Source organism: Mustela nivalis, assembly GCF_964662115.1.
Source record: "Mustela nivalis genome assembly, chromosome: 9".
NCBI lineage: Eukaryota > Metazoa > Chordata > Mammalia > Carnivora > Mustelidae > Mustela > Mustela nivalis.
In genome coordinates this window covers 110,288,788-110,314,415 of record NC_139028.1, presented here as the reverse complement: position 1 = coordinate 110,314,415, position 25,628 = coordinate 110,288,788, and the positions used below count along the sequence as shown (strand labels likewise).

General features: G+C 43.9%; 2 protein-coding genes and 1 long non-coding RNA gene across 12 annotated transcripts in view; 1 reads left to right on the top strand and 2 right to left on the bottom strand.

Moving 5' to 3' along the window:
* Positions 1-1,438: 1,438 nt before the first annotated feature.
* SDHAF2 (succinate dehydrogenase complex assembly factor 2) lies at positions 1,439-18,453 on the bottom strand. Its single transcript, XM_082748050.1, has 4 exons — positions 18,290-18,453; positions 13,760-13,983; positions 13,566-13,675; positions 1,439-2,211 (listed from the first exon to the last, which is right to left on the bottom strand). The coding sequence occupies exons 1-4, from the start codon at positions 18,323-18,325 to the stop codon at positions 2,081-2,083; spliced, it is 501 nt and encodes a 166-aa protein (XP_082604176.1). The 5' UTR covers positions 18,326-18,453; the 3' UTR covers positions 1,439-2,080.
* Positions 18,450-25,628, top strand: part of CPSF7 (cleavage and polyadenylation specific factor 7) — a 22,373-nt gene continuing 15,194 nt past the window's right edge. For 2 of the 10 annotated variants that reach the window (XM_082748035.1, XM_082748032.1), the window contains exons 1-2: positions 18,468-18,630; positions 19,162-19,280. In XM_082748035.1, the coding sequence (XP_082604161.1) occupies positions 19,227-19,280 (54 nt within the window). In that variant the 5' untranslated portion in view covers positions 18,468-18,630; positions 19,162-19,226. Of the gene's footprint in view, positions 18,631-19,161; positions 19,281-22,470; positions 22,608-25,628 lie in introns of those variants that run through there. The other 8 variants (XM_082748029.1, XM_082748034.1, XM_082748033.1 and 5 more) reach the window with 6 other exon arrangements.
* The window catches only part of LOC309873072, a 10,181-nt gene continuing 4,549 nt past the window's right edge, over positions 19,997-25,628 (bottom strand). Inside the window, exon 4 of the long non-coding RNA XR_014316179.1 lies at positions 19,997-20,314. This is a non-coding gene — a long non-coding RNA (uncharacterized lncRNA). The remainder of the gene's footprint in view (positions 20,315-25,628) is intronic.

The window sequence follows — 25,628 nt, the reverse complement described above, 5'->3', positions numbered from 1 at the left end:
TGGGCAAGTCGCTGCCCATTTGTGTGCATGTCTTACAGTCCAGTGAGCCCCACAAACTCTCCAGCTGCTTAACGCCCTCTGCCCAGTGCCTCAAACGAGGCCCCAAGTGACCAGAGTCTGCAGGAAGCCCCCCGGCACGTCCTTGCCAAGGGCCCTGCTTCAGCCTCCCAGCTGTCACTCCCACATCTGCTTCTCGCCCCCGGGGCGTTTTTGTCTTCCCTGGCTGGTGAGACACCCCCATGGTTCTCAAGCAGGCTCGGCTTTCCCGCTTGCACAGGTGACATGCCAGGCAACTGGTATAAGAGACGGCTTTTAAAGACTCCAGCTCAGGCCTCGACCCAGCATGGACACCGAATAGCTACTGAGAGCCGAGTGTGCTGGGGGCCGTGTAGGAGCTTTGCAAGTTTTCTCTCTTCTCATCTGAAGCTCACAAACAGCTAAAATAAGGAGAGTCGTCACCCCCGTTTTATGGATGAGGACGTGGGGGCTCAGGGCAACACACTCAGCCAGCAGGTAGGCAGCAGAGCCAGGATCTGAACCTGAAACCAGCGCCGACACTGCTTCCTGCATGCGAGCTGCCCTGGGTAGCCACAAGCTTACTTTGGGAAGCATCTAGAGCTTCCTGTCCCCTTCATGACACACAGGTTCACTGTCTCAGAATGATTGTGTCTTGGCCCTAACATTGCAAAGCATGAATTCCTACTAAGTTTCCACCAGTAAAGAAGAGTGATCTAGTGAAAAGTTCCTCCACTTTGGCAGCAGAACTAAAGGAGATTGTCACCTTCTGACGAAACAGCGGCTTGACCTTGGACAAACTGCTCTCTGAGCCCACTTTCTCATCTACAAAATTAGCATAACACCACTTGTCCGTAGGAGTGCTGTGGGGCTCTCACGGGTCCCCTACGTAAAAGCTAGTTCTCTTCTCTTCTCAGCCGGGCACACTGAGGGGCAAGGAGGACCGGGCCGAGGCTCTCCAGGAACCCCTCCGCTCCAGGATGCTGGAAGCAGGCACTGCCTCTCCGCATGCATCTCCTGTGATCACCAACCCAGTGCTTATCCCTCCCCAGGCCTGCTTTCTGAGGTCTGTACCTCGGAGGGTCCCCGCCCAGCCCGGGGGGTGGGGGGCGACAGTGCTGACTGGGTTACAGTTCTGAGAGCAAATCCTTCCAGGGAGACCACTGCTAGACACACATTAGTCTCCTGGCCCCGGAGCTCAGCACTGCCAACCGATTCATTCTAAGATGTTATTGCTTATGTGTTGTCGATTCGTCAACTACAATCACCGGGAAGACTGTAGAAAGACCGAGAACGCTTGCCATCGTGCCACACGGGAATCAATCCTGTGGCTGTCACCTTATATAACTCTGGAGACAAGTGACTGTGGATTATATGAGGACAGACAGAATTAAAATAATTGTGTGAGGGCCGGGAACTGTGATTTCTCCTTCATAAAATATTCTTTAATATTTAATTATCTTTCAGTGTACAGAGTGAACGTTTGTGAGACAATCTGATGAGGAGGATGTGGACTCGTCAGCAGCGAGCCCACACATCCCGCCTGCCGCCCTCGCTCTGCCCGCCGCGCCTCTGAAAGAGTCAGCTCAGGGGCCTTGGGTCTGCTGCCCCAGGAGGAAGGACCCTACCTGGGGGGGGGAAGGGGGAGCAGATTTCACTTGAACAAAGCCCTGGGCTGCTCAGGGAAGCTTACTATCCAGCCCCCGCAGCTGGCTGTCTCTTTGCAGGGCACACACTTCTGGAAGCTACTGGTGAGCTACACGCGTCACGCGTCCCGACACCGCCCTCCTGTGGCAGAGGCCCGACTCCAAAGACCGGAGCCAGAGAAACAGGCCAGAGTGCCGGCAACACCAGCAACTGCTTTAAGGCTTAAAACCAAACCAACAAAGTGTGAGAATGAGTCACACCCAGTATTTACATGTCCTGAGAGATGGGTCCAGCATCTGAAGCAAGACAAACAGTCTGGGTGGGCTGAGTGTCTCAGGAGCAGCAGGAAGTCAAGGCCGGGATCTATCCTAAGTTAGGGTCCACGACGAAGCCCCCACGGCAGGCGGCGGTGCACAGCTCAATGTGGCTTTTCAAAGAGGTATTCCAGATCTGGGGCACGCAGTCTCTGCTCTTTGTTTTTATTTTTAGCAAAGTCTCTCAGCAGTGCCATGACTTCGTTTTCAAATATTTCTGGGGCTGGTTTTGCTTCTGCAAGAGAGGAATGGGCAGAAAGAATGATGTCAGTTAATCCTCAGGCATAAGGACCCTGACACTTGAAACTCTGGCCTTTGCAAAGAACCAGGAGATATACACACTGCCTCTAGTCTTCCTCTAAATGCACACAGTGGCCTGGAGCGGGAGCGGGTGACCCACGGCTGCCCGCCTGGGTAAACAGCTCTATTGGAACAGCTGCTCCCATCTGTTTACATACTGTCCACGGCCGCTTCTGCACGAGGATGGCAGAGCTGAGTAGCTGTAACAGAGACCATATGGCCACAAGACTGAAATATTTACCGTCTGGCCTTTTATGAACAAGTTGGCTGACCCCCAGGCCGGTCCATACTTGGCAGCACGATTTTGCTCTGCACTCGGTATTTCTGTGTTTTCTGGGTACTGTGTTTCCCCTTCCAGCCTATACGTTTCCCGAGGTGGAAGTCCTCGGTTGTACATGGCAGACTAGGAGCTCCACTAACTTCAGCAAAAAAGAATTCATTAGAAGACCGTCAGAGGCGCACAAAATGGACATGACCCCGGAGAACCAGATGCGGATGGAGAAGCCCCAAGGGCATGGGCAGCAGAGCTACGGGAGTGTCCTCTTGGGGGTGCGCGAGGGGGCCCCGTATGCCTGCCTACCTCCCACCTCTCTCGCCACCTGGAGGTACTCGCTTAAGATTCCAGTTACAAGCAAAGCCTCCCACCGGGGAAGCTTAGGTAACGTGCTCGAGAAGGACCCTCCCACCAAGACTACAACGTTGGGAGAGAGAATTCCTCAAAGCTGAATTCCCCCTCACTCAGCACAGAGCCCAGCGTCTAGTGGGCTTGGTGTCGGGTTTTGCTTTGTTCTTGTGATCACTGAAGGCCAGACAGGAGGTTGAGTGCAAGTTGGAAAGAACACTGGGCTCATCCTAACAAGAAAATCCAGAAAAACTACAAAGAGCATGACTTTCTGTGAAGTCATCTGAGAACAGAAGTCACGGGGGAACCAAGTAGAATAAAATCTAAGGGAAGAGAAGCTCCCCCACAAAGGAGAAAGTGCACTAGAGCACTTTCATAGAGCACGTGCCTGCCCGAGACAGGGCCCAGGAAGAACAGACGCCGGATACCACCGGACAGGGCAGAAGAGTTCGGCTAAAATGTTTAACCAACTGCTACAAGCCAAGTGGAGGCTAACCACAGACGCCGGGGGAGTGCACGCCCTGCAGACTGTTCTCAGGAACCCTCCAGAGTGCGCTCCTGACCAAGACTAGTTCAGAGCAAGAGGCGGGAGAAAGTCACCCTCACCCTCACCGGTGCAAGCTGGGAGCAGCGGAGTGGCCAACACCGCGCAAAAAAAAAAAAAAAACGCGCATAAAGCCCAGCCCAGCCCTTCTCCTCAACGAAATAAAAGCCTTAAAAGCCTGGGTGTAGGTCTGCAAATCCTACTTCCTACTTGTTCAAGGACCCATCTGGGATGGTGAACCGGATAATGGAGAACGCCCTCCCAACCTTCCTTCCCCCAAGTGCGAAGCAACAGGAATCTCCTGTTGGGGAAAGGCAGGAGCAGCGAGAGATTCCCTTTGAGGCACAGAAATAGGGGGAAGGCTGAAAAGCTGAGGGGAAAACAGGAACACTGAGAAGTACCTTCCGGAAACTCAGCCCCTGGCAGCAAGAGGCTGGAGGCGCAGGGAAGGGAAGGAGCGCAGGAACAGAATCCAGGCGAGCCTAACTCCTAACTAGACCGACTCGATCCATCCTAGCAACTTACCGGAAGCGCGCCCATGTCTAGGCATAAATACCATTCACTTCCCTCTTTACTGTCCTACTTGTAATGTCTAAGATTCAATTAAAGATTATGAGATACGCATGTGCACAAAAGAAGAAAAACACAACACCCTGTGAAGAGACAAAGCGATCAACAGAAAAAGCCTTGGGGGCGCCTGGGTGGCTCAGTGGGTTAAGCCGCTGCCTTCGGCTCAGGTCATGATCTCAGGGTCCTGGGATCGAGTCCCGCATCGGGTTCTCTGCTCCGCAGGGAGCCTGCTTCCTCCTCTCTCTCTCTCTGCCTGCCTCTCTGCCTACTTGTGATCTCTCTGTGTCAAATGAATAAATAAAATCTTTAAAAAAAAAAAAAAAAAAAAAAAAGCCTTGGGGATGACCCAGATGTCAGAACTGTTACGGAATTTAAAAGTAACTAATACGTTAGGGGGTCTGGGTGGCTCAGTCATTTCAAAGCATTTACCTCAGCGCAGGTCGTGATCCTGGAGTCCTGGGATCCAGCCCCACACATGGCTCTCTGCTCAGTGAGGAGTCTGCTTCTCTCTCTGCCCTTCTCCCTGCTCACATGCCCCCCTCTCTCTGATAAATAAAATCTTTAAAAAATAACTAAACTAGGGCGCCTGGGTGGCTCAGTGGTTAAGCCGCTGCCTTCGGCTCAGGTCATGATCTCAGGGTCCTGGGATCGAGTCCCGCATCGGGCTCTCTGCTCAGCAGGGAGCCTGCTTCCTCCTCTCTCTCTCTCTGCCTGCCTCTCTGCCTACTTGTGATTTCTCTCTGTCAAATAAATAAATAAAAAAATCTAAAAAAAAAAAAAAATAAAAAAAAAAAAATAAAAAATAAAAAATAACTAAACTATTAAAGACTCTACCAGAAAAAGTAGTCAAAAATGTAGGAACAAATGAGCAGCTCGACTACAGAGCTGGAAACATAAAAGCCAAATGTAAATGTTAGAACTAAAAACACAGTAGCAAATAAGCAGATTGACCTCAACAAGTTCATCAAGAGACTCAACACTGCAGTGCAGGAAAGAACTGGCAAACTAGAAGACCGATCAGTCTCACCGCTACAAACTCCCCAAACTGATACAGAAAAAGAAAAGAATTAAAGACACAAAACAGAATCTGGAAGCTGGAGGGAACAAGTAAACAGTGTATGGGAGCCTACACGCCTGGAGAACCCAAGCAGGAAAAATACCAAGAGCAAACATCGAGACACATCATATTCAACACCTAAAAACCAAAGATGAAATGGTGTAAGCATTCAGGAAGAAAAGAGACATTACATGCATGGGAATAAAGAGACACAGTAGAGTTCTTGTCAGAACCGACACATACCAGGAAACAGCTCACGGTAATGCTACAGGAATTGGAAGGTGAAGGTACAATACAGGTAACTGAAACAGCAAACCCAGACCCAGGGCCGCTCCTGACCAGACGGCCTCAACCCCGCACACTAACAGCCAACCAAACAGGCCCCTCTAATGTGCTGAAAGAAAATCCTGTGAACCTGTAATTCCACACCCAGTGAAAATATCTTTCAAAAATGACAAAAACAGAGATAATTCATAAGAGCAGACCTGCACGACAAGAAACATTAAAGGAAGTTCTTCAGGCAGAAGGAATAGGATACCAGATAGAAACGTGGATCTATACAAAAAAATGAAGATCTCCAGCGATGACTAAAATAAAGGTTAATATAAAATATATTTGATACAGTTATTTATTGTTGTACATATATAAAATATACTATAAAAATTACAATTTATAAAACTATGTATATAAAATATAACATTCTCTACCTTATTTTAAACTGCTCTAAAGATAATTGTCTAGGGTGTCTGGGTGGCTCAGTCGGTTAAGTGTCTGCCTTCGGCTCAGGTCACGATCCCAAGGTCCTGGGATCGAGCCGCGCATTGGGCTCCCTGCTCAGCGGAAAGCCTGCTTCCCCCTCTCCCTCTGCCAGCCGCTCTGCCGCTTGTATACTCCCTCTCTGTCAAATCAATAAATAAAATCTTAAAAAAAAAAATTAAAAAGACAATTGTCTAAAGTGAAACAAGAGAAATATAGTATAGGCTCACAATGTAAGTAAAAGCAAAAAGTGTGACAACGACAGGATGGGAGGGAAGAATTGGGAGTATATATTGTAAAGTTCTTGTATCTTATGTGATACAGTAAATATAACTTGAAGAGAGACTAATTCATTACAGACGTATATGGTAAAGCCTAGGGCAATCACTACAAAAAGTATAAACAGTAAACCAACAATGGAGGTCATATGAAATTTAAAATATTCAATTAAAAAAATGGAAATAGAGGAGAAAAGGAAAAAAGAACAGATGGAAGACACAGGAAACAAAAGGACTGCAGATTTTAATTCAACCACATTGCTCAATTACTAAATGCAAATGGCCAAACATATCAATGGAAAGGTAGAGACTGAATAAAAAAGAGATGACATATGCTATCTAGAAGAAGCTTGATCTGAGCATAAAGACAAAGATAGGTCAAAAGCAAAGGGATGGTGTGGGGGGCAGATTTGAAGCTGGCCCTCAGTATTTCCCACTCCCCTTGCATACAAGTCCTGCGTAACCCTCAGGACTGTGAACATAACGATGTCGACCGCAATTAGGTTATACGGCACAGCTGACCTCAGCACAAGGAAATTATCCAGGTCGTTCTCACTTCATCACATGTGCCCTTTATTTTATTTGTTTTTTAAGGGAGGAGAGGGAGAGAGAGAGGCTTAAGCAGGCTCCACACCCAGCACGGAGCTCGATCTCACAACCCTGAGATCATGACCTGAGCTGAAATCAAGAGTCAGATGCTTAACTGACGGAGCCACCCAGGCGCCCCACATGTGCTCTTTCAAAGCACTGTTCTCCAGCTGGTGGCAGAAGGAAAGTCAGAGAGATCTGAAGTGTTCAGAGGGATTCCACGTGAGGTAGAATCTCCATGGCTGAGATGGAAGGAAGCCTGCAGGCAAGGACCTGCATGTGGCTTCCCGGAGCTGAAAAAGATCAACAGGGAGCAAGACAATTGTCCTCAAGCCCCTAACCCTAAGCACATGAATTCTAAGAACCTGAATGAGCTTCCGGACAGGAATGCAGAACAGCTGACACCAATTTCAGACTGAGTTCTAGGCCTACGGAACTTCTCACTTATAGAACTATGACTGTATGTCATATGTACATACAGTCATATGTATGTTAAATATGTACGAACCATGCTGTCTAAAATCACTGTTTCTCTCAGTTCTTCTAGATTTTATTTATTTATTTGACAAAAAGAGAGAGAGAACACAAGAAGGGGGAGTGGGAAAGGGAGCCTGATGTGGGACTTGATCCCAGGACCCTGGGATCATGACCTGAGCTGAAGGGAGATGCTTAAGGGCTGAGCCACCCAGGTGCCCGTTTCTTGTAATTTACTATGTAGCACAGAAAACTAACACAGATGGGAAAAATATATATCATGCAAACACTAATCAAAAGAAAGCTGGCCTAAATTATTATCTGACACTTCAGAACAAAGAATATTATCAGCAATAAAGAAAGACATTATATATAATGGTAAAGGAGTCAATTCGTCAAGAAGATAGAACCCCCTAAGTATGTTTTCACAAAACAGAGCTTCAAGGGTGCCTGGGTGGCTCAGTGGGTTAAGCCGCTGCCTTCAGCTCAGGTCATGATCTCAGGGTCCTGGGATCGAGCCCCACATCAGGCTCTCTGCTCAGCGGGGAGCCTGCTTCTCCCTCTCTCTCTGCCTGCCTCTCTGCCTACTTGTGATCTCTGTCAAATAAATAAATAAATCTTAAAAAAAAAAAAAAAACAGAGCTTCAAAATATATGAAGGAAAAACAGAGAACTGAAAGGAGTAATAGACAAATCCACAAGATAACTAGAGATTTCAGCACTTTTCTCTTATTCATCAACAAAGTACAGAGGAAACCAGTCAGAACATCGAGACCAGGAAGAACGGCATCAACCAAGCTGCCTGAGTTGACACTGAAAGCGCACTTCATCCACAGGTGCAGAAGACATGTTATGTTCAAAGAAGGGCACATGAGACATTTATCAAGTGTACGGTCATAGTTCAGGCCATAAAACAAATTTTGAAAAACTTAAAAGAACTGAAACTACACAATCTAAGTTCTGGGGTCCTAATGGAATGAGTAAGTTTCATTCTTTTTTTTTTTTTTTAAAGATTATTTATTTATTTGACAGAGAGAGAGAGAGATAGATCAGTAGTGGCCAGAGAGGCGGGCAGAGAGAGAGGGGGAAGCAGGCTCCCTGCTGAGCAAGGAGCCCGATGTGGGGCTCGATCCCAGGACCCTGGGATCATGACCTAAGCCGAAGGCAGAGGCTTAACCTACTGAGCCCCATAAGTTTCATTCAAAATGAATGAACCTGAATGAGCCTGAGGGGCACCTGGGTGGCTCAGCTGTTTGAGTTCCAGGTTCCTGGAATCAAGCCCTGACTCGGGCTCTCTGCTCAGCAGGGAATCTGCTTCTCCCTCTCCCTCTGCTGCTCCCCCTGCTTGTGTCCCCTCACTGTCAAATAAATAAATATTAAAGAAAAAAATAAGAAAGAAAGAAACTTCTAAACAACTCATGGGTCAAAGAGGAAGTCAGAAGGGAAATTAGGAATTGAATGTATGAGAAAAACCCATCCAAATTCGCAATGTGACACTAAAGCAGTGCTTAGAGGGAAATTCATAGCATTATATGCTTACAGTAGAAAAGGAGGTCTCAGATCAATAAGCTCAACTCTCACCTTACAAAACTAAAAAAATAAGAGCAAACTAAGCCCAACACAAGGAGGAAAAAAGGAAATAAAGAGCAGACATCAATGAAATTAGAAAAAGACAAACAGAGCAAAAACAATGTAACCAAAAGCTGGTTCTCTGAAAAATAAGTAAAATCGATAAACTTTTAGCTACACTGACCAAGAAAAAGAAAAAAACCCCACAAATTACCAATATTAGAAATAAAGGAGGGACCTTACTACAGCTCTTCAGACATTTAAAGAAAAAGGGAATATGACCATAACTTCATATCCATAGACTTAACGCCTTATGTGATGTGGCCAAATTTCTTAAAGACACACTAATAAACAGACCTCATCTAAGTAAGAAGAAACAGAGAACTTGAATTATTCCATAGATATTAAAAAAAAAAATTAGACTTTACAGTTAAAACCTTCCAAAAGAGAAAACCTCAGATCCAGAAGGCTTCCCTAGCAAATTCTACCAAATATTTAAGTAATACCAACTCTATATACCTTCCCAGAAAATGGAAGAGAAGAACACTTCATAACTCATTTTATGAAGCCAGCATTACCCTGATCAAAACCAGATAACCTGGGACACCTGGGTGGCTCAGTTGGTTGGGCAGCTGCCTTCGGCTCAGGTCATGATCCCAGTGTCCTGGGATTGAGTCCCGCATCGGGCTCCTTGCTCTGCAGGGAGCCTGCTTCTCTCTCTGACTCTGCCTTCTACTCTGTCTGCCTGTGCTCGCTCTCACTCGCTCACTCTCTGACAAATAAATAAATAAAATCTTTAAAAAAAAAAAAAAAAACCAGATAACCTTACAAGACAACTACACACCAGTACCCCATAAAGACAGATACAAAGATCTCCAAAGTACTGGCAAATGAAATCAATCAAGCAAAAGACCAGGAGATGTTTACCACGAGAAGGCCAGGTTGGTTTAATATCTGAAAATCAATAAAAAATTCATCACATCAATAAACTAAGGGGAAAAAAGCATATGACCAAACAAATTACAGTGTCTACAGAAATGCCTAGAAAGCACCTGACAAAATTCAGCATCTATTTATGAAAAAATGCTCTATATACAAATGGAAGGAAATTTTTTCAATCTGATAAAAGGCATTTATGACTAACCTACAGGTAACAGTATATTAATAATGAAAGAGTGAATACTTTCCCCCTAACACTAGGAACAGGTCAAGGGTACCGCTCTCACTGCTACTACCCAGCATTATACCAGAGATCCTGGACACTGCAATAAAGCAGACTAAAGATACAATGAGCATACAGACTGGAAAAGAAGAAAATCTTCCCTGTTCACAGATGACACAGCGGTCTACACAGAAAATTCCAAAGAATCTACAAAACAGCTTCTAGATCTGAGTATACAGAATACAAAAATCAATTGTATTTATACATTCTACCAACAATGGGAAATTGAAAAATTCTCTTAAAGTACCATTTATAATGGCACAAAAGTATATGAAATACCTAGTTACAAACCCAGCAAAATATCTCCAAAATACACTTAAACTACAAACACAGATTGTAGCAGTTAGGCTTCTAGATGGCCCCCAAAGACCTGCACCTCTACCGTGCTCTTGCTTGATTCTCATGCCTACTCCCTGCCCTGGGCTGGACCTAACAACTTGATTCTAACCAACAGAACACAGCAAGGACAATACAATGTCACTTCCGTGACTAGGTTACAAACCACGGAGACTTCCTTCCTGCTAGGAGACTCCTCTGTTGCCTTCTTGGCTTGAATGTTTTGAAGAAGCAAGCTTCCAAGCAGGAGAGGCCCTTGTGACAAGGAACAGAAGGCAGCCGCTAGGAAACAGCCAGCAAAGAACTTGGGCCTGCAGGTGGGGAACCTGTGAGGAACTTAACTGTGCCAACACCAGAGAGAACTTAAAGCAGATCCTCCCCTGACTGAGCCTCCAGATGAACCCCCAGACCCTAGGCTGACACCTTGATTGAAACTTTGTGACAGAGTAGAGCACAGCACCCAACTAAGCCATGACTGGATTCTAGATCCACAGAAAGGCTGAGATAATAAGGGCGGGTTTATTTAAAGCCAGTAAGTTTTGGGGTAATTTGTTATACAACAATAGATAACATGCTAATTAAAGAAGTCAAAGACCTGAGAGCGCCTGGGTGACTCAGTCGGTGAAGCGTCTGCCTTCTGCTCAGGTCATGATCCCAGGGTCCTGGGATCGAGCCCTGCATGGGGCTCCCTGCTCAGCAGGAAGTCTCCTTCTCCCTCTCCCTCTGTCCCTCTTTCCAGCTCATGTGCTCACTCTCTATCTGAGAAAAATAAAATTTTAAGATATTAAATGTAAAAAAGAGAGTCAATAATCTAAATAAATGGAGATACAGAATGTGAGAGATTAGACAATTCTCAATGCTAGAAGAATTTGATCTGTTGTTCTAACACAACTCCAATCAAAACCCAAGTAGGTTTTTGTTTTTCTGGTTGTTTTTGTTTGTTTGTTTGTTTGTTTTTTGAGAAACTCAAGAGGTGATTCTAAAACTATAAAATTCCGAGAAGAAAAACAGAGAAAATCTTTGTGACTTTGGATAAAACAGATTCTTTTTTTTTTTTTTAAAGATTTTATTTATTTATTTGATAGAGAGAAATCACAAGTAGATGGAGAGGCAGGCAGAGAGAGAGAGAGGGAAGCAGGCTCCCTGCCGAGCAGAGAGCCCGATGCGGGACTCCATCCCAGGACCCTGAGATCATGACCCGAGCCGAAGGCAGCAGCTTAACCCACTGAGCCACCCAGGCGCCCCAGGATAAAACAGATTCTTAGACACAGTATCAAAAGCGCGATCCACTAGCATACCAAAGAAAACACTGTACTTCACCAAAATTAAAAACTGCTCTGTGAAAGACAACGTTAAGAAAATGCAAAGACAAACCATAAGCAAGGAAAAAGAAATTTCCAAGACACATACCTGATAAGGAATTTCAATCTGACACAACAAACACTCAAACCTCAGTTAGAAAATGAACCAACCCAAGGTAAAAACAAAGGTGGGGTAAGTCCTGAAGAGACATAAGAGCAAAGATGTAGGAATGGCAAAGAAGCACTTAAAAAAGATCCTCAATATCCTTAATCATCAGGGCCAGGCCAATTCACTACAGTGAAATATCACTGTCTATTTCTTAACATGGCTAAAAACAAAAACAAAATCCTGCTATCACCAAGTGCTGGTAAGGACGGGGAACTTCACATCTAGTCCCTGACAACGATGAATTTGTCTGCTGCCCCTATAGTTTTGCCCTTTCCCAGAACATCATAAAAATGACATCATAGAGTACGTATGACCAGACTTTGAGTCTGGCCTCTTTCACTTAACAGAGGAGTCAGCAAACTATGGCCTGCTGCCTGTTTTTATATGGCCTGTGCGCTAAGAATGACTTTTAAATGGTTCAGGAAAAAAGTCAAAAGGGTATTTTGTGACAGATGAAAACCCTATGAAATTTAAAGTTCAAGGTCTGTCAATAAAATGTTATTGCAACACTGTAGCAACGGCAGCCTGTGGGCTCCAATGGCAGGAGTGGAAGACTCAAGACAAGGACCGTATGGTCTGCACCGGGCCTAAATATATACTCCCTTTTCCATTATAGAAAAAGTTTGTCTTAACTCTTACCATATGACTCAGTGACCCTTCTCCTGGGTTTTTAACCCAAGAAAAACTGCAACCTACACCCACAAAAAGCTATATGCAAACATTTATAGTGGCTTTACTCATAATCGCCTAAAACTGGAAACACCCTGATGTCCCTCCCCTGGTCAACGGATAAACAAACAGTGGGGCAAATTCATTTGATGGAATTTTACTCAACAACACTACGGGAGCGCAGAGTAAATATTTACACTTTGTGGGCTTTCCAATCTCTATATAAGTCTCAAGACTGTATTATCACACTTTATGCTCAGAACCTACAGAATGGTTTCTATTTATGACTCAAATCTGGGCTGGAAACTTAAAACCAGAAGAGCCGGGAGTGTGAAAGAAATGGAGGAGATGTCCGCTAATATCCATTCTCCCATTTTTCCTTGATAACAGAACCCCCAATGTAACTGGATGCATGAAACAGACTATATTATTTGTTCATCCTGACCAGAAATCATCATGTGACTGAAACTGTGGGCAATGGAAAACTAGGGAGAGTGTGGAGCATACTCTTCTGAGGACTCATGAAAAGTAAGGCGTGAGCTTCTACACACTCTCTCCTGGCTGAAACATAAGCCATGACAGACAGAGCCACAGCAACCACCTTCAACCATGAGGTAGACAGCACATGACAGCCATCTGGGGGATCTGCACCGCATGACTTCTGAATGAAATGCCTACCTCTGGACTGATGTTATGAGAGAGAAATACAGTCCTGATTTATTTAAGCTATTACTGGTTTGTTTGTTTTTTCTGACAGCCAAAGCTAATCCTAACTATAAACAGTAAGAACTGTTCTTCCCAAAGGTAGTGCTGTTTTTAGACTATCAAGGAACACTTGCTACACAGCCTTTAGAGCTATCGGGTTCCACACCATTCCCCCTTCCCAGCCTAGTTTTTCTGTAACTCTGCCTTTCCACACCATTCCACTAAACTCCCTTTTTGCTTATGTCAGACAGGTTTCTGTTGCTTGCAAACAAAGAACTTTAATAAAACCATTTTGCACGCTTTGAAAAATTTGGAGAGAGTGCTGGGGTTGAGTGTTGACTGCATGAACAAAAGAAAAAAATTGCCAAGGACACAAAATTCCAGACTCAATCAGACTGCATCATCCTACTTTTCACATCATGCCCAGTACCTGTGGCCCAGTAGTAAATATCCCAGTCATTACTGGGCTCATTAATCAGACGATCATAAAGGTTCAGCTGCCTCTCAGTCATGTGGTGCAGATATTCTTTAGCAAAGAGGCTAAAACGAGAAAGAGAGAAAACAAAGATTAAAAAGCCATCTCCAGTAAAAAAGAAAGTGAAACCAAGTCTCATATTTCCCTACCTAAGCAGAATACAGTTTTCCAACATTCCCCTTTTTCTGCTCTCATAGAGCAGCCGGGCTCTTTTGGTTTCTATGGACTCATCAGTTCGCTCCTGCCACGGAGGCAAAGGGATTTCAATCATGTCTTTTTGGGAATCTGTTGGGCTGTCACCTCTGTAGCAACGGCTGAATGATGGTGCACCGAGCAAAGGAGACACTAGATGGCGCCTTGACAGAGCAAGCATCTGAAATAAACCACAAACACCTTTATAAGGACTAACATCACTGGCATTCACTCAACACTTACTAGGTGCTAAATGCATTCAATCTCATTTAGTTCTTACGAAATTATGTTGATACTGTCCCCACTTTATTACACAGGAAGCTGAGTCTCAGGAGGTTAAATAACTTACCAAGTTCACCCAGATCGTAAATGCAGTTAGGACTGGAGCCCAGCCCTAACTGCAAATGTATTCTTAACTTAATACCCTTCCAGAAATTCTCCAGCAGAAATATTTTCTCCTTCCTTTATATTCCCTTAAGATTCTTTTTTTTTTTTAAAGATTTTATTTATTTATTTGACAGAGATCACAAGTAGGCAGAGAAGCAGGCAGAGAGAGAGGAGGAAGCAAGCTCCCTGCCAAGCAGAGAGCCCGATGTGGGGCTCAATCCCAGGACCCTGGGACCATGACCTGAGCTGAAGGCAGAGGCTTTAACCCACTGAGCCACCCAGGTGCCCCTCCCTTAAGATTCTTTTTTTTTTTTTTAAAGATTTTATTTATTTATTTGACAGAGAGAAATCACAAGTAGATTGTGCAGAGGCAGGCAGAGAGAGAGAGAGGGAAGCAGGCTCTCTGCTCAGCAGAGAGCCCGATGCGGGACTCGATCCCAGGACTCTGAGATCATGACCTGAGCCGAAGGCAGCGGCTCAACCCACTGAGCCACCCAGGCGCCCCTCCCTTAAGATTCTTATGGAATGGTATATATTAGTCACTTGCTTGTGTTGCATTCTGAGCATACAGTGATGGCATGGTTCCTAATCCTCCACAGGCTCCCAATTTGGAGAAGGTCAAAACCTATCAAAATGCAATGAGAAGGTAGTGACACCAGCAAGATGACTGAACAGGAAGCCTCACACTCTCCTTTTTTCACAGAGACACCAACTGAACAATACATGGACCAACTCCCTCTAAGAGAAGTCCAGAAACCAGGTAAGAGATTCCTGAAAAAAAGAAGCCAGCAAATCCTTCCAAATGGGAATTCACATGCATAAGCCTAGAGAAGACCTATCCATGCAAGAAGTCTGACAGGCTCCTGGAATCTCTAGCCAAGCTGACTGGTGAAGGTCTTTTCTTCTACAAAGCCAGTCCACAAAGACTTAGGAGAGGTAACTTTTTTCAGAAGTGTGGATCTGACAGAGAGTTGCAAGGGACATGAAGAAACAGGAATACATGGCCCAGTCAAGGGAAGAAAATAAATCTCTAGAAGCTGGCCCTAAAAAAACAGAGGCATATGAATTACCTGACAAAGTACTCAAAACAACAGTCATCAAAATGTTCGATGAGCTTAAAAAAAAAAAAAAAAGCATGAACAGAATCAACAAGAAGAAATATTAAAAAGAACCAAACAAATTTTGGAACTGAAGAATAGAATAACCAAATGAAAAAAATTCACTATGGGGCTTAACCGGCAGACTTGATCAAGCAGAAGAAATAATCAGTGAACTCAAAGACAGGTCATTTGAAATTTCCCAATCAGAGGAAGAAAAAAAAGAATGAAAAAGATTGAAATGTGCCCAAGGGACTTATGACATCATCAAGCAAACCAATATAAATATTATAGGTAAAGATAAGTATGTGACAAATATAGAATATTATAATAGTGGTACGTAAATCACTTTTAATTCTGGTATAAAAGTTGAAATAGAAAACCATAAGCTAATGGATATACAACACAAAAATATGTAATTGTAGGGGTGCCTGGATGGTGCAGTTGGGTAAGCGACCGACTCTTGATTTCTGCTTGGGTCTTGATCTCAGGGTCCTGAATTCCAACGCTGTGGTGGGGCTCTGCACGCAGTTCAGAGTCCGCTTGGGACCCTCTCGCTCTGCCCCTTCCTTTCCACTCACCCCACCTCTGTACACATGTGCGTTCTCTAGCAAATAAATAAATCTTTTAAAAATAAATAAATGGAATAAATCTTTTAAAAAATACATATAGAGAGAGGCGCCTAGTGGCTCAGTGGGTTAAGCCTCTGCCTGCCACTCAGGTCATGATCTCAGGGTCCTGGCATCCGGCTTTCTGCACAGCCTGCCTCTCTGCCTTCTTGTACACACTCTCTCTGTCAAATAAATAAAATCTTTTAAAAAATACCTATGTAATTATGACATCAATAATGTAAACAGGGTGAAGTACAAGGGTAGGTTTTTTGGTATGTAATTGAAGTTAAATTATTATCAGCTTAAAATAGATTATTATATTTTATGTAAGCCCCATGGGAACCAAGAATAAACATTTGTAGAAGATACATAACAGAAAATGAGAAAGGGGTCGGGGCGCCTGTGTGCCTCAGTCGGTTAAAGCCTCTGCCTTCAGCTCAGGTCATGGTCCCAGGGTCCTGAGATTGAGCCCCACATTGGGCTCTCTGCTCAGCGGGCAGCCTGCTTCCCTTCCTCTCTCTCTGCCTACTTGTGATCTCTGTCTGTCAAATAAATAAATAAAATCTTAAGAAAAAAAAGAAAATGTGAATGGGGTTAAAGGTAGTCTCCACGGGGGCGGGGGGAGACAATGAAACATAAACGGTAACAGGAAGTGAGGAAAAAGGGACACAGGAGCTACATGACGGATAGAAAACGATGAACAAAATGGCAATAAGTTCTCCATCAGTAATTATTTCACACACGAAATAAACTCCAACCAAAACACTAGAGTGGCTAAATGGATTAAAAGACAGGATCCGGGCACCTGGGTGGCTCAGTGGGTTAAGCCGCTGCCTTCGGCTCAGGTCATGATCTCAGGGTCCTGGGATCGAGTCCCACATTGGGCTCTCTGCTCAGCGGGGAGCCTGCTTCCTCCTCTCTCTCTGCCTGCCTCTCTGCCTGCTTGTGATCTCTCTCTGTCAAATAAATAAATAAAATCTTAAAAAAATAAATAAATAAAAGACAGGATCCAACTATATGATGTTACTACAGACTTCTTTTAGATGTAAGAACACACAAGTTGAAAGCAAAAGGATGAAAAAGATATCCCATACAAATGGTAACCAAAGAGCAAAGATGGCCCTCCTTATGTCAATCAAAACAGGCTCTAAGGGGCGCCTGGGTGGCTCAGAGGGTTGAAGCCTCTGCCTTTGACTCAGGTGGTGATCCCGGGGTCCTGGGATCGGGCCCCACATCGGGCTCTCTGCTTGGGGGAGCCTGCTTCCCCCCTCTCTCTGCCTGCCTCTCTGCCTGGTTGTGATCTCTCTCTGTTAAATAAATAAAATCTTTAAAAAACAACAACAACAAAAACAGCCTTTAAGTCAAAAACTACCAGGAGAGATACGGGACATTATCATATAATGATAAGAGTAGGGGTAACAGAGTAAATGCACCAGGAATATAAATCAATTATAAATATATATGCAACCAACATCAGAGCACTCAAACATATGAAACAAACTGACAGAACTGAAAGGGGAGATAAACAGCAATACAATAAAAAAAGATTTCAATATTCCACACTCAATAATGGATAGAGCATCTAGACCGAATATCAATAAAGAGAAGACCTGAATAACAATATAGATTAAATGGACCAAAACGGACATGTACAGAACATTTCACCCAACAGCTGCAGAATACATTATTTTCAAGCACCCTTGAGTGGGAATACTCTCCAAGATAGATCACCTTATCCATCTATTTATCTATCTAGGGTTGCAAAACAAGCCTTACCAAATTTAAAACGATTAAAATGATACAAATGATCACACTGACATGAAACTTGAAATCAACATCAGAAGGAAAACTGGAAAATTCACAAATATGTGAAAATTAAACAACACACTCTAGCTCATGAATAACCAATAGTTCAAATGGGTCAAAGAAGAAATCGAAAGGGGAACTCGAAAAGAGGAACTCGTACTCGAAAATATCTTGAAACGAAAACGCAACGCACACAAAAGTTATGAGAAGCAGCCAAAGAGCAGTACTAAGAGGTTACAACGTGAAAAGTCTACAATAAAAAAAATTATCTTAACATGTGAAATATCTCTAACAGGTATTAGACAAAAGAACAGCCTGAAGAACACCGAGAGGTGGTGCAGCCAGCTCCACCTGGGGAACAGGTGAAATCTGAACTGGGTCTCGCACGAGACAGGCACACAGTGAGCTAAGAAAAGGATGGATATGACCTGAATCTCCTGTTGCAAGGCGGATCTCTCCTTGGTTCTGCCCTTGCCCTGGGCTAGCAGGCAGCTGGATGCTCCTCGCAGTCTTCATGACTGGGCTGGTGGACGAGACACAGTCCCCACTATAACACCCGGGACCCTAAAATCTCTACGCTCCTTACCCGTGGCAGAACCTGGAACGTGCAGGCCACCGCCATCCTTCCCGACCCACACCGGAAGCCTACGGTCAGGTCACTTCCGGGAATTTCCCGACGCCTGAAGTGCGGACTTCAGCGCTGAAGGGCCTGAGCCGGAAGATGCGTCCCTGCGTCTTGCGGAAGTGGCTGTGCGTGTGACGCCAGCGGCGGGGGGGGGCGGGACCTGGGGCCGAGAGCGGTTCGCGCGCTTCGGGCCTAGTCCGGACTCGCCGCCGCCGCCGCCATATTCCCGGTAACGGGGGCGCGCGGCCGTGGGCCGGCTGGGCCGGAAGAGGGCTCGGGGCCAGCGCTGAGACTGGGAGGGGGTCGGTTGAGTTTGGGGTAGCCGGAGTCGGCGGGCGGGGAGGGGTGCGGGCCTTTGAGGGAGGAGGCCGAGGGCGCCGGGCCGAGTCTGTGGGGAGGGAGCGGGGCGGGCCTAGTTGGGGGCGAGGACTAGGCCTGGGTGGGGAGCGGAGGCGGCTGGAGCTCCACGACCCGCGGGGACTCTAGCCGGGACCGCTTTGGAGCCTAGGCAGGTGCAGCGGGCTGGGGCTGCGGGCTTTGCCGCCGTCGTTCTTCCCAGGGCCCCTAGGAGCAGAGGCCTGGACTTTGCCGTCGCGCCACGGGCAGCTGCGGCGCAACTCGGGTCGGGCCCGAGGGTGATGGGCAGCGAGCCCCGCGAGCCCCGGCGGCCTGGGAGAGCGAGGGGCGGCGCGAGGCCGGGGGCGGGGCGGAGCGGAGCGGGTGGACCGAGCTTGGGCTGCCGGGATGCTGCGTCTCTGGAGACGGGAGGTTGGCAACCATTGCTCTCCTCCTAGCCCGGGACCCTCATGCTTTCTAACTCTTGCCTCTTTCAGGATACCGCAGTGGCATCTTCCTTACTTCGTCCGTTCTCCGGGCTCGCGATCTTCCTTCCGGAGCCATGTCAGAAGGAGTGGACTTGATTGATATATATGCTGACGAGGAGTTCAATCAGGTGAGGGGTCATCGGGAGCGTTGGGATTTCCTGGATCTGCCGAAGAATCACTTTCGTCAAACTTGCAGTGGTTCCAAGCTGCGGCAGGCCTTGCTAGGCCTGAACATCCCTCTATCGGGTCTAAAATTTTACTCTGTCACAGACTTTCAAGACGTTTGATCATTCCGCTTATGTTAATTTTAAGCTCCCAAGGCTTAATTTTACAGGCTTTAAAAGCAAATAAAAATTAGGTTTAATAGAATGGTGAATCAACCTGTGGAACTTGCTCCCCCAGGAGGCCAAACTTGGGTGTCAGTCTCCTCAAAGACTAACCACACTTAAAAATCACACTTAAGTTTGCTGTAGTATTCATGAGGACAGTGTTGATACCTGTTCCTTTGCGGACCTTTTTTTTTTTCCCCTTTTGTGAGGGAGAGGTGGGAAGACGGGGAGAGACTCTTAAGTGCTCCTTGCCCAGTGCAGAGCTGATCACAACCCTGAGGTCACGACCTATGCTGAAATCAAGAGGAGGCTTAATGCCCTGAGCCACCCAGGCATCCCCGTTTGCGATTCTTTGAAAGGGCAGCTGGAGAAATTTGGTCCTCTTCTCCGTAAGATGGTGCAAAAACACAGTAGAAGACGGACTTTAGCATTTAATCGCAGCTTCATTCTGACTGTTTTGGGTCTGTCTTCCTTCTCTAAGTAGTTTGATTCTAGTTTTAAGAGGTACATAGGCATTTTGGTGAAATAAATTTTATTGGTGAATCCAATTGTTTTGAGGATAGAGGTAAAGGTATTGGATAAACCAGTTAAAAAGCACTTGTAGACCCCCTTATATACCCTGGGTTTGTTGGTTAGCTCTTTGTTATGTTAAGGAACATTATGTAATGATTTCCTTTGAAATGATAATCTAACATATTGAGGTCAATCTCAAGAATGTTCCATAGTCTCTTTAAAACTTAATAATTATCTTGCCCAGATTGTTTTCAGTCCCATTTTTACTTGATTAAACTGGTTCTTCCCATTAGGTTCTTTCAGTGGGTATACATAAGGACCTGAAAAGAGGATAAAAAGATTAGAGAAAGTCCATCCCCTGGTTAGACCTTGACTTTTATACAAGGCAACAGAGGTTTTATACATGTCTTTTTCTTTACTTGGCAGAAGTATACATTTAACAAAAAACACATTGTCCTGTTTTAACGTGGAGATTTTAGAACACAAAAGTAGGACAGTATAGTGAGCTTGTACCCACCAGCGTCACCAGTTAATTTGTTTAATTGCCATTTTCCAGGTCTCCTCAGGTAAACTGAGTCTTCTACATGTGACTACCAGTTGACCTAAAAGTTACTATCGTGTGACTACCAGTTGACCTGTCAACTGGTAGTCACATGTAGAGGACTCAGTTTACCTGAGGAGACCTGGGAAAATGCGGAAAAAACCTTGTTAAGTTCAAACAAGTCAAGTAATTATGGATGAAAAGAAAGATTTAGTATAGGAGTGTAGTTACACACCATTGTTTTCCGTTTACTTTGAATCAGATCTTTATTACTCTTTACAAGTTGTGGGTTGCTTTTGTTTTGTTTTTAATAGAAGACAGGAAGAAAAGAAGGAGGTTCTCATAGTATTTATTAATAATAAAAACCCTTCTTCCCCCTTAATTTCCTTCTTTGGGTTGATAACAATGCTGCTGATTCATTTTGAGAAACAGGCAGAATGGTGCAGGTCTAGCCACATTTGGTCTGAAAGAATGGAAGTCCATAATTTCTTAAGCAGTGTAAGTTGGAGGTTCTAGTCAAGGCGCAGGCCTTGTCTAGTGGTCACTGTTTTGTGAGGATAGAAGTCATTGGCCTCAATTGGTTTTATCTCTTCAGTTAGAAAAGGCTTTTTTGTGAGTTTAAGATAGGCCAAAGATGGCATGTGGAATCTAGTAGACATTTATACTGAACAGATAATATTTAATGCTTGGCACGGTGAAAGAAATACAGATTTTGAATGTTTTCTGTCCATTTGTGGAAGGTCCAGGAGGGGTGTCGCCCACTGCCCACCCCCCATCGCCCCCAGTGAATTAATTTTTGGTAAAGCTGGATTTAGTGTAGTTTGGAGGCTGCTAAAGAAATGATTAAAGTTCTGTTTGGCGGGGATTGTTAAAAGCAAGGTTAGACTGAAGGCAGCCAGTACAGATCGCATTTTAGAATGTTTTAGGAATATTAAGGATTCATCCCAAGCTGACCCATGCACGAGAACCCTGTCACATGTACTCTGCTCCCCGAGCAAAATGAACACAGTCCCTGGATGGAACCTGTGGTTCTGGCTCCCTGATCTCTTATGACATAGGCTGTAAAAGCCTCTTTTGCAGAGCTGCTTTATTCCTGTCACACTGGGAGTTGAAATTCACAGCTGCTCTCTTGGACTGGGGAGAAGCACTCTGAAAAAGTGAGAGCTGCCACTTTACTGAGTGTTTAGCCTCTTAAGGGAGACGCTTTGCACATTGCCCAATTCTGTTTGCCACTTCCATCAATGAGTGCTTATTGAGCAATTTCTGTTAGTGTCAGGACTAGTGAGCGAACAGGGACGAAATGGATCCCTGTGTTCAAAAGAGGTTCCATTCCTGGTAGTTGAGGACAGTGGATAGCAGGGAAGGAGGGCATACGGTGAGGACTAGACATAGTCATTATAAAGCCAAAACTTTTTTAGAGCTTTTGTTACAATTAGAAGAACAATGGTATCAAATAGGTGGCTTTGAGAACAGTAAGTCTTAGCTTTTCTTACTTCCCTCAGATATCAGGAAAAGGTGGTTGGAGGGTAGAAACACTGAGCATACAGGTGGAGAAGTTCTTATTTAAATTCAAAATTGCACAAGTTCTTTTGTATCTAAAAAGTTTCAGAGACCTAATTCTTTCTATGCTATTAAGCAAAATTTTTCTTGAGATTTTCATTTAGTTTTAAATACATACTTACTTTTTAATCTCCCTGGAATGAAACCTTTAGCATCAATGCATGTAAAACATTGTATTTTTCATTTAATTTGTAGAATTAGATTTTGCTTTAATCTAATTCAACACTGCATAATCACCAGCTCATATATGGTAATCAGAAAAACCTCAGGCCCTTAACCTGTTTTTCTGTTTTACCAGCTGAAGAAGTTAAAATGCATTGGTGTTGCAAGTAGATTTAAATCCAAACAGAACTTGATACGTTGTTTCTTCAACAGACTCCTCAACAGGCCTGCTCTGTGCATCAGAACAGTTCCCACCAACTTTTTTGAACCGAGGTTCTATGGCCCAGAGAAACCATTTGAATCTTGTGACAATTTTGGATTCATTGAATCCTTTTGTGCTTCTTAAAGTGGTAAGGTAATCCATATACAAGGTTCTTCAGGGCTTGAGTCTTTCGTGCTCTCTAAGGGTTCCTGAAAGAGTAGATTGTTGGCGAAGGCTTGTAGTCTGGGAGATTTCCTGGTGATGTGTGTGGTCTCTGAGCTGTCCGATCTGCGTGTTAGTTCACTGCCCAATTATCAGTGGTAATTTTGGTATTATAAATTTTAGACATGCATCTCTGAATCCCAGATACTGCCTGGAAGGAATTCCAGTTTGGTTCCACTGAGTATCCAGAATGGTGTGTTTCTTTATTCCCCTTTATGTTTTACTTCAGAATCCTTGATTTAAATTTAAAAAGTGCCCTGGAGTGAAGTAGTGCTCTCTAAGGATTAGAACATCAGAGGATCCAGTGGTTTCCCTCTTTTTCCTTTACCTTGACCCATAAGGCATATCCCCATCCATATATATGTATATATACATCCATATATATGTATATATACATATAGTATATGAATAAGTGAATAAATGATTTTGTTTAAAGTTGCAGTTCTTTGAGACAAAAGGGCTATGAAGTATTTTACACTCATTGTATTTGTCAAATTTTTAGCACTTCATTTAATTTATTATCCACCCTGTGCTCTCTGATGTTCTCTTCTCTTCCTGTTCTTTACATACTCTTTTTATCCAAGATGCTTATTTATTTGTAATTTGACTACATAGAACAGTCTTTCTGTGCTCACTTGTCTTCATTCCTTTTCTTTGATTTTTTTTAAGATTTTAGTTTTTTAATTTTAGAGGGAGAGAGCACATGAGCAGGGGAGGGTGAGAGGGAGACAATTTCAGTTAGACTCCACGCTGGGTGTAGAGCTCATGGGGCTCGATCACGAGATCACGACCTGAGTGGAAACCAGGAGTCTAACTCTTAACCGACGGAGCCACCTGGGTTCCACACTGCCCCCACTTTCTTGTTTTTAAATTACCTCTAAAAAGTCTGTTTTGCCATTCCCTCTGATATTTTTACAAGGTATAATCTCTTCTCTTGTGGGTTTTTTTAGAGTATTTGTAGTATTTGAAATTATTTTTGCCTCAGGAAGTAGAATACTTTCCCCTTTCCTGTCAGAACAGTGATAATGCTATTTTTGTGTGTATGTTCTTCCATTGTACTTGAGATGAACTGAGAAACTAAAAGATGATTTCCAGAAGTTTGTGATGTTATATAGGTCTAGGAATGAATTTTTTAGTGAGTCCCCTCTCTAGTCTCACTTTAGAATCTACAGTTCTTATGATGGAATTGAACAGAGAAAGTTACTGGAGCTTCCCGTCTTGAGTTGCATTGGAGGAAGTGCTCCCTTTCTTCAGGGAACTAGACAAGTTACTTAATTAGGTTTTTCCTTTATTCCTTTTTTAAAAATACAGCAATGATGTGAATGAGCTATAGTTCCCTTAAAACACTTTGAACATCTGTCTCTGTCATTTTGGCAGCATCATCTTTAGCACTGTTGGGATGTTTTAGAATATTACCTGAAAAAATACTCTCGATCCTTAACATAAAAAGAGCTCCTTGAGATAACATCACAAATCTGAAACATTAAGATTTCCTGGTAGTAGCTCTTATGGTTTTAGGACTTGGGGTATATGGTGTTAATTTGGCTGCTATAAGAAAATACCAAAAACTGGGGGCGCCTGGGTGGCTCAGTGGGTTAAAGCCTCTGCCTTCGGCTCAGGTCATGATCTCAGGGTCCTGGGATCGAGCCCCACATCGGGCTCTCTGCTCAGCAGGGAGCCTGCTTCCTCCTCTCTCTCTGCCTGCCTCTCTGCCTACTTGTAATCTCTGTCTGTCAAATAAATAAATAAAATCTTTAAAAAAAAAAAAACTGAGTGGCTCATAAACAACAGATTTACTTGTCATAGTTCTGGGGACTGGAAGGTTGAAGTCAGGTTTGGGTGGCAGAGAGGGCCCTCTTCGGGTTGCAGAATGCCAGCTTGTATCCTCATGGATACAGAGCAGACCAAACAAGCTCTTGGCTTGATGAGGTTCTACCCTCAAAACCTGGTCTAATTGTAATTCTTTTTCCCAAAGACCCCACCTCCTGATACCATCACATTGGGGAATAGGTTTCAACATAGCATTTTTGTGGGAACAGGCAAATTCAGCCCATGATAGCAATAAACAAGTAAACATAACACATAAAGTATACTTCGCATTATGTTTTTGGAGTACATGTTCATGTTGTAAATGCTTACTGTGACATAACTTATGGTGTGGGTGTTTGTCCTTTTTTCTGACCCTTAGATTTGAGAGAACTTCACTGTTTTTGTGTATCCTTGAACATCTCTGGTGTTGCTCCGAAAAGTCTCTTATTTATTAAAAGAGTCACAGTAATGTATTGGAGCTGCATTATCATCCAAGAAATAGTAAGGGAAAATCTCCCAGAGTATTCTTTTCTCTTTTTAAAAAATGTTTCTTTGATGGTTACTAGAAAGATGGGTTGTTGAGTTTTAGAGCTTCTCTGAGTCATTTGTGTAAATCTGAAAGTTTAAAACAGTAGCTCTGATTGTTTTTTTGCATTCTGGGTTCTCACTTTAATATGCTTTTCCCCTGCTTTTTATTTCGAGATGAATATATTTTCATTAAATAGAGTAGTAAGTTTTCTGTAACTCTTGATTTTGGAAATAGCACAAGATGTGGAAAATAAGTTTTCGTTAATCTTATATGTGGCCCTTCAGAAGCTGACCTCATTGACAACAGTAGCAGGTGCATCTTTATCCATTCTTAATTTGTTTTTATAATTATCATGTACCTTTTGATTCTTACAGTTGGCTGAAGCTGGAAACATTGCAGACTACTAACAGGGTCTTGAGAGAAAAACCTACAGAAGCATAATTCAATGAAATGGTTTTAAGTGAAAAATTACTCTTACCTAGTTTCCTAGAGTAGAACAGGGAAGTTTTTGTATGTTGTTTTATCAAGTATTTGACTGTGGATTCTAAGTAAGCTAGAATAAAACAGAATAAATCCAGTGGAAGGTCTGCAAACCCACCTTTGCCAACC